At 47.9% G+C, this 9,210-nt stretch overlaps 1 protein-coding gene across 1 annotated transcript in view; it reads left to right on the forward strand.

The window, feature by feature from the left end:
- Positions 1-8,609: 8,609 nt before the first annotated feature.
- Positions 8,610-9,210, forward strand: part of LOC127913711 (uncharacterized) — a 1,228-nt gene continuing 627 nt past the window's right edge. The window contains exons 1-4 of the mRNA XM_052486953.1: positions 8,610-8,615; positions 8,772-8,819; positions 8,915-9,040; positions 9,083-9,210. The exon at positions 9,083-9,210 is cut by the window's right edge and continues 268 nt beyond it. Of these exons, the coding sequence (XP_052342913.1) occupies positions 8,610-8,615; positions 8,772-8,819; positions 8,915-9,040; positions 9,083-9,210 (308 nt within the window). The remainder of the gene's footprint in view (positions 8,616-8,771; positions 8,820-8,914; positions 9,041-9,082) is intronic.

Consider the following 9,210-nt stretch of genomic DNA (forward strand, 5'->3'; position numbering starts at 1 on the left):
CCTGCCACCTCTACACTCTAACCACTAGGCTACCTGCCACCTCTACACTCTAACCACTAGGCTACCTACCACCTCTACACTCTAACCACTAGGCTACCTGCCACCTCTACACTCTAACCACTAGGCTACCTGCCACCTCTACACTCTAACCACTAGGCTACCTACCACCTCTACACTCTAACCACTAGGCTACCTGCCACCCTACACTCTAACCACTAGGCTACCTGCCTCCTCCACGCTCTAACCACTAGGCTACCCTGCCGCCCCTTCACTCTAACCACTAGGCTACCCTGCCGCCCCTTCCACTCTAACCACTAGGCTACCCTACCACCTCTACACTCTAACCACTAGGCTACCCTGCCACCCTCCACTCTAACCACTAGGCTACCTACCACCTCTACACTCTAACCACTAGGCTACCTACCACCTCTACACTCTAACCACTAGGCTTCCTGCCACCCTCCACTCTAACCACTAGGCTACCCTGCCACCTCTCCACTCTAACCACTAGGCCACCCTGCCGCCCCTCACTCTAACCACTAGGCTACCCTGCCCCTCCACTCTGACCACTAGGCTACCCTGCCACCCCTACACTCTAACCACTAGGCCACCCTGCCGCCCCTCCACTCTAACCACTAGGCCACCCTGCCGCCCCTCCACTCTAACCACTAGGCTACCTGCCACCCTACACTCTAACCACTAGGCTACCCTGCCACCTCTACACTCTAACCACTAGGCCACCCTGCCGCCCCAGATAAATACATTAATAAATACATAAATACACATGGCCAAAAGTATGTGGATATCCCTTCAAATTCAGCTATTTCAGCCACACCTGTTGCTGACTGACAGGTGTATAAAATCAAGGACACCGCCACGCAATCTCCACAGACAAACATTGGCCTTGCTGAAGAGCTCAGTGTCTTTCAACGTGGCACCGTCATAGGATGCCACCTTTCCAACAGTCCGTTCGTCAAATTTCTGCCCTGCTAGAGCTGCCCCCGGTCAACTGTTTAAGTGCTGTTATTGTCAAGTGGAAACGTCTAGGAGCAACAACAGCTTGTGGCAAAGTGGCAGGCCACACAACTTCACAGAACGGGACCGCCGAGTGTTGAAGCACATAACAATTTATTTTTTTATTTTTTTATTTCACCTTTATTTAACCAGGTAGGCTAGTTGAGAACAAGTTCTCATTTGCAACTGCGACCTGGCCAAGATAAAGCATAGCAGTGTGAACAGACAACACAGAGTTACACATGGAGTAAACAATTAGCAAGTCAATAACACAGTAGAAAAAAATGGGCAGTCTATATACAATGTGTGCAAAAGGCATGAGGAGGTAGGCGAATAATACAATTTTGCAGATTAACACTGGAGTGATAAATGATCAGATGGGCATGTACAGGTAGAGATATTGGTGTGCAAAAGAGCAGAAAAGTAAATAAATAAAAACAGTATAAAAACAGTATGGGAATGAGGTAGGTGAAAAGGGTGAGCTATTTACCAATAGACTATGTACAGCTGCAGCGATCGGTTAGCTGCTCGGATAGCTGATGTTTGAAGTTGGTGAGGAGATAAGTCTCCAACTTCAGCGATTTTTGCAATTCGTTCCAGTCACAGGCAGCAGAGTATTGGAACGAAAGGCGGCCAAATGAGGTGTTGGCTTTAGGGATGATCAGTGAGATACACCTGCTGGAGCGCGTGCTACGGATGGGTGTTGCCATCGTGACCAGTGAACTGAGATAAGGCGGAGTTTTACCTAGCATGGACTTGTAGATGACCTGGAGCCAGTGGGTCTGGCGGCGAATATGTAGTGAGGGCCAGCCGACTAGAGCATACAAGTCGCAGTGGTGGGTGGTATAAGGTGCTTTAGTGACAAAACGGATGGCACTGTGATAGACTGCATCCAGTTTGCTGAGTAGAGTGTTGGAAGCCATTTTGTAGATGACATCGCCGAAGTCGAGGATCGGTAGGATAGTCAGTTTTACTAGGGTAAGCTTGGCAGCGTGGGTGAAGGAGGCTTTGTTGCGGAATAGAAAGCCGACTCTGGATTTGATTTTTGATTGGAGATGTTTGATGTGAGTCTGGAAGGAGAGTTTGCAGTCTAGCCAGACACCTAGGTACTTATAGATGTCCACATATTCAAGGTTGGAACCATCCAGGGTGGTGATGCTAGTCGGGCATGCGGGTGCAGGCAGCGATCGGTTGAAAAGCATGCATTTGGTTTTACTCGCGTTTAAGAGCAGTTGGAGGCCACGGAAGGAGTGCTGTATGGCATTGAAGCTCGTTTGGAGGTTGGATAGCACAGTGTCCAATGACGGGCCGAAAGTATATAGAATGGTGTCGTCTGCGTAGAGGTGGATCAGGGAATCGCCCGCAGCAAGAGCAACATCATTGATATATACAGAGAAAAGAGTCGGCCCGAGAATTGAACCCTGTGGCACCCCATAGAGACTGCCAGAGGACCGGACAGCATGCCCTCCGATTTGACACACTGAACTCTGTCTGCAAAGTAATTGGTGAACCAGGCAAGGCAGTCATCCGAAAACCGAGGCTGTTGAGTCTGCCGATAAGAATTTGGTGATTGACAGAGTCGAAAGCCTTGGCGAGGTCGATGAAGACGGCTGCACAGTACTGTCTTTTATCGATGGCGGTTATGATATCATTTAGTACCTTTGAGTGTGGCTGAGGTGCACCCGTGACCGGCTCGGAAACCAGATTGCACAGCGGAGAAGGTACGGTGGGATTCGAGATGGTCAGTGACCTGTTTGTTGACTTGGCTTTCGAAGACCTTAGATAGGCAGGGCAGGATGGATATAGGTCTATAGCAGTTTGGGTCCAGGGTGTCTCCCCTTTGAAGAGGGGATGACTGCGGCAGCTTTCAATCCTTGGGGATCTCAGACGATATGAAAGAGAGGTTGAACAGGCTGGTAATAGGGGTTGCGACAATGGCGGCAGATAGTTTCAGAAATAGCGGGTCCAGATTATCAAGCCCAGCTGATTTGTACGGAATGGGACTCATTCCTGGCATTCACGACAACTCTAATAGTTATTACAGTGAAAAAAGGCAAGGACACGGTTGTAATATTGGTATACATTTATTAGTGAACTATTCTCAAAAATCAGCCACAACTATTAAAAAAAAAATATGATCGCACGACTCGGTAAAGCAGAACTAGCAACTTTTTCATTTTAAAAAAGTACAAATCTGAAAAATGTCGATCAGTATACAGGTGTGTGTATATATAGACTATAACTAGTTAAATACTCCAAACAATGATTCCAATGGAATGAAAAAAATTATAGCATTCAGAACATTTTCCCTATATATATATATATATATAAGCATTTTATTTATTTTTTAAAATCCAAACATGAGGTAACTGTAAAATGTGCAAGTACCAAAGCGAACATCTGTTTCAAATGCCCCTGGCCTGTTGGGTGGGAGCCCCCCTAGAAGCTGGAGGAATCAGTAAACTATTCCCACCACCAGCAACACATCATTGGAAAACAGTGAATCTACGACGCAAATAAAATAAATCAAATCCTAAATAAATTATTTTAGCTGTTTTTTATTATTGGAACAGCATTTTATTCAAAACATTTTTTTTTTCTTTGCACCACACAAGCTGTGAGATCATTCATTATTTGGATTACAGAAAGACTACAAGATTCTATTTCAAATTGTATGTTTTGAAGTTACTTGACTTTACATGAGGTTTTCTGGTATTTGGGACAGAAGAAGAAAAACACACAAACCATGGTGCTAATGTTTCAATAAGTGAATAAAAGGTATCTAGCACAGGAGGTTGGTGGCGCCTTAATTAGGGAGGACGGGCTTGTTGTAATGGCTGGAGCGGAATCAAACAACGTAACCATGTGATCGATTCCGTTCCAGACATAATTACGAGCGAGCTCTCTCCCTCGGCAGCCTCCCGCTGGTGTCTCGGATGTCAAATCTACATTGAGAGTTAAGTTATTAGTTTGACTAACAAGTCTTCTTTAAAATGTAACGTCACTATTTAAAAGGCTATTAGCGACATGCTTTAAGAATCCATCCGATCAGATCGTCATGTCAAAACAGCATCATACCTAAAGCAGATCTATTGGTTGTTCACTATGGCTTTCAGTGAACTAGGTTCTAGACATGTTTTATTATCTGAGGCAATAACAACACAGCATACATATATATTTTAACTTTTAAAATCCTGGATTTCTTCCCAGTTCCAAGTAACTTTTTTTTTTAAATGTATTTTATAAAGCGCAATAAAATCTTGTAGTCATTCAGTTGGGTTACAAACGTGTGCAGTACAACGCAACGCATGGCAGTTATCAGCTGAGCAGTGACGGAACGCCATCTGAAGAACGAACCGGAAGCCGACTAGAGCTCGCTAAAAACCAGTTGGGACTTGGTAGGACATGCATGCTTATTGTGCACCGTTAAATAGTCCACCGTCCCCCCCATGGCTAGATATCTTTCACTGGAAATACACAATTGGTTTTTATTTTTTTAGTATTATTTTTATTTTTTAAATCATGCAAACACCTTTTTGTAGTTTTAGGTAGAATAGTGTGCATCAATGGCACGTTATAAAATGGGATCACAACCGCTATGTAAATATGCATGTCTGTACGTCGTGTGGTTGTTCAAGAACACAAACTAAATTTGTCATTTATATGATGTAATATCCACTACTCTGGCAAAAAAAAACAACATTATTATTATTATTATCTTAATGGATTACATTAAAAATACGCAAGGCCTGAGGAAAACAACCAAGACAATTCATATCCACCACCAACCTTTTCATGGCATCTGTCAAATTAGAACAGACCGTTTTCCTTTATTCTTATATACCGAGAGGCCCTGAGTGATTGTTTTTAGTTTATTTTTTCTCAAACTCACAATATTTATATGCTAGTGGACAGATATGTACACAGATTAAGCTGTGGGTTTTTACTTTTAAACTCATCAAGATGGCTTTTTTTTTCTTCTTCTCTTCTTTAAAAAGGTGGTAGGTAAACACACTTCACAAAGAGACTCACATTCGCTATAGAAAACATGGCAAGGTCCTTTTACACAAGACAGCAAAATGTCCATCCGAAAAGGTACATCCGCCTCGCAGTGCTTATTGGGGTAGTTGGGAATAGAAAGGAGTCCCCCTACTCACACAACACTTACAAAAGACACCCAGACTAACTGTTTTTTTTTTTTTAAACACCTCAACAACATTCTGTTTTGGAAGTCAAAGATGAGAACAGAGACCCAATATAGTGCACTAGCCCCTATGGGCCCTGGTCAAAAGTAGTGCACTACTCAGGGTACCATTTGGGATGTTTTAACAGTGTATCACTCTACCAAACACTACTCCTCCATCTTTGTCTCCAACCCCTTCCTGTCCTGATCCTCACTGTAAAAAGTACAGTCAGCTCAGCCGGGACAAAGCCAGAGCGTCTTGTCTCGTCAGGTCACTAGAGATGTTTTACAACAGGGAGTTAAAACATTATTTTGTCTTCAAAACAAGACGATTATCGAGAAGCTTTCACACTGAAGCTATGCAGCATACAACATGAATCTTTTACAACACCATTTAGTTAGCACGGCCTAACAACAAGACCTGACCCAAGTTAAGTTGCCTTTAGATTAGAACACATACCATTTAACCACACACTTCCACGCTAGTGCTCTGTCCTTTAACACGTTGTCTCTAAGATAGCTAAAAAAAAACAATAAATAATACTATTTAAAAATTATACTCTTAAAAACAAGTGGAAATGACAAAGGGATTTTTTTTTTTTTTTAAGATTAATAAGTAAATAGAGTTTGTGCTTGTCAAGGTATTGAAGGCAGATCTGAAATCTTGAAAGAGTATATATATTTATATATATATATATTATATTGAATATTTGGCTCACAAACAAATAAATGCCTGGATCTTCCAAAAACAGGAAGGAAGAAATGTCCACATTTAAAACCCATCACTCATACGGTTTAATGCATCAAGCTCCCCAGCAGCAGTCAGTCAGCGTGGGTGATACTGGGGTAGTGAAGCCCCCTCTCCCGGGGTCCCCCTCTCTTGGGTGAGCCAGAATTCCTTGTTTATGTTTGTTTGCTTGTTGTTGTTTTCCTTTTAAAAATGGCGACGTTGGATCAAAATATTGCTAGTCTGAATCAACAGTCTACGCAACCCCCACAGCGCTGCCTGAGATCCAGCCGGGCAACCCCCACAGCGCTGCCTGAGATCCAGCCGGGCAACCCCCACAGCGCTGCCTGAGATCCAGCCGGGCAACCCCCACAGCGCTGCCTGAGATCCAGCCGGGCAACCCCCACAGCGCTGCCTGAGATCCAGCCGGGCAACCCCCACAGCGCTGCCTGAGATCCAGCCGGGCAACCCCCACAGCGCTGCCTGAGATCCAGCCGGGCAACCCCCACAGCGCTGCCTGAGATCCAGCCGGGCAACCCCCACAGCGCTGCCTGAGATCCAGCCGGGCAACCCCCACAGCGCTGCCTGAGATCCAGCCGGGCAACCCCCACAGCGCTGCCTGAGATCCAGCCGGGCAACCCCCACAGCGCTGCCTGAGATCCAGCCGGGCAACCCCCACAGCGCTGCCTGAGATCCAGCCGGGCAACTCGCACAGCGCTGCCTGAGATCCAGCCGGGCAACTCGCACAGCGCTGCCTGAGATCCAGCCGGGCAAACCCCACAGCGCTGCCTGAGATCCAGCCGGGCAACCCCCACAGCGCTGCCTGAGATCCAGCCGGGCAACCCCCACAGCGCTGCCTGAGATCCAGCCGGGCAACCCCCACAGCGCTGCCTGAGATCCAGCCGGGCAACCCGCACAGCGCTGCCTGAGATCCAGCCGGGCAACCCCCACAGCGCTGCCTGAGATCCAGCCGGGCAACCCCCACAGCGCTGCCTGAGATCCAGCCGGGCAACCCCCACAACGCTGCCTGAGATCCAGCCGGGCAACCCCCACAGCGCTGCCTGAGATCCAGCCGGGCAACCCCCACAGCGCTGCCTGAGATCCAGCCGGGCAACCCCCACAGCGCTGCCTGAGATCCAGCCGGGCAACCCCCACAGCGCTGCCTGAGATCCAGCCGGGCAACCCCCACAGCGCTGCCTGAGATCCAGCCGGGCAACTCGCACAGCGCTGCCTGAGATCCAGCCGGGCAACCCCCACAGCGCTGCCTGAGATCCAGCCGGGCAACTCGCACAGGGCCAAGGCCGGAGAGGAGGATGGATGTGGTTAAATTTGCAGAAAGGGCAGATGACTTCACAGACAGGCAGTGTCCCCTCCTCTCCTCTCTCTGGGGGGGGGCCGATCTCAGGACCTTCACCAGAACAAAAAGGGAAACTCCACAGCATAATCTCCTCCTCCTCCCTCCGTCCAGTCAGTTGTGTATCACAGTGGGGGGCAACAGGGCGTGAGGGAACGAATACATCCCCAACAAGTCAGAAGTCAGTGGTAGACCATCATTCTCAGTGCCAGATGGGGCTAATTTTAACCACAGCAAGTCACACGTTCACAATAGCATTAGCAGATTGAAAAAGAAGACAAACGAAAAGGGAACAAACTATTGAAATCATCAATACATTATTGCAAAACATATATTATTAACAGGTCACTTTAACCCATCAGTCACCTACACAAACATGCATCTATGACGGTCAGTCAGCCAGGCTCCTCCTCCAAGCCAGTGGAATGGTCTCCTCTCCTACAGTACTATAACGGTCAGTCAGCCAGTAGAATGGTCTCCTCTCCTACAGTACTATGACGGTCAGTCAGCCAGGCTCCTCCTCCAAGTCAGTGGAATGGTCTCCTCTCCTACAGTACTATGACGGTCAGTCAGCCAGGCTCCTCTCCTACAGTACTAAGTCAGTCCTCCTCCAAGGTGGAATGGTCTCCTCTCCTACAGTACTATGACGGTCAGTCAGCCAGGCTCCTCCTCCAAGTCAGTGGAATGGTCTCCTCTCCTACAGTACGATGACGGTCAGTCAGCCAGTAGAATGGTCTCCTCTCCTACAGTACTATGACGGTCAGTCAGCCAGTAGAATGGTCTCCTCTCCTACAGTACTATGACGGTCAGTCAGCCAGTAGAATGGTCTCCTCTCCTACAGTACTATGACGGTCAGTCAGCCAGTAGAATGGTCTAGTCTCCTACAGTACTATGACGGTCAGTCAGCCAGGCTCCTCCTCCAAGCCAGTGGAATGGTCTCCTCTCCTACAGTACTATGACGGTCAGTCAGCCAGGCTCCTCCTCCAAGTCAGTGGAATGGTCTCCTCTCCTACAGTACTATGACGGTCAGTCAGCCAGGCTCCTCCTCCAAGTCAGTGGAATGGTCTCCTCTCCTACAGTACTATGACGGTCAGTCAGCCAGGCTCCTCCTCCAAGCCAGTGGAATGGTCTCCTCTCCTACAGTACTATGACGGTCAGTCAGCCAGTAGAATGGTCTCCTCTCCTACAGTACTATGACGGTCAGTCAGCCAGTAGAATGGTCTCCTCTCCTACAGTACTATGACGGTCAGTCAGCCAGTAGAATGGTCTCCTCTCCTACAGTACTATGACGGTCAGTCAGCCAGTGGAATGGTCTCCTCTCCTACAGTACTATGACGGTCAGTCAGCCAGTAGAATGGTCTACATGGTCTACAGTTTTAACCGTGTTGAGGCATTCCCATTACTGGTCTGCTGATCGAACAATGTGTGGACTCCTCTCTCCGCTCCACCAGGCCCTCTCCCCACACCTCTTGTCATCACCATCTCCCATGCAGGCAGCTCCAACGCCCATCTGTCACAAAGAACTAACCAAAAACCACAAGGTAAGGAAAAAGGAAAAACCTTGTAAACGTAAAAGCCCTACGACGATAACAACACATGGTAGGTCGCATCTTTGGAATCTGCAACACTGGGGCAGGTAGAGGAGCAGATCGAGGTGGTGGATCAATGGCTGTCCCAGGTAGCGGAGCAGATCGAGGTGGTGGATCAATGGCTGTCCCAGGTAGCGGAGCAGATCGAGGTGGTGGATCAATGGCTGTCCCAGGTAGAGGAGCAGATCGAGGTGGTGGATCAATGGCTGGCCCAGGTAGAGGAGCAGATCGAGGTGGTGGATCAATGGCTGTCCCAGGTAGAGGAGCAGATCGAGGTGGTGGATCAATGGCTGTCCCAGGCAGGGGAGCAGATCGAGGTGGTGGATCAATGGCTGTCCCAGGT

The sequence above is a fragment of the Oncorhynchus keta genome, chromosome 30, assembly GCF_023373465.1.
Source record: "Oncorhynchus keta strain PuntledgeMale-10-30-2019 chromosome 30, Oket_V2, whole genome shotgun sequence".
Taxonomy (NCBI): domain Eukaryota; kingdom Metazoa; phylum Chordata; class Actinopteri; order Salmoniformes; family Salmonidae; genus Oncorhynchus; species Oncorhynchus keta.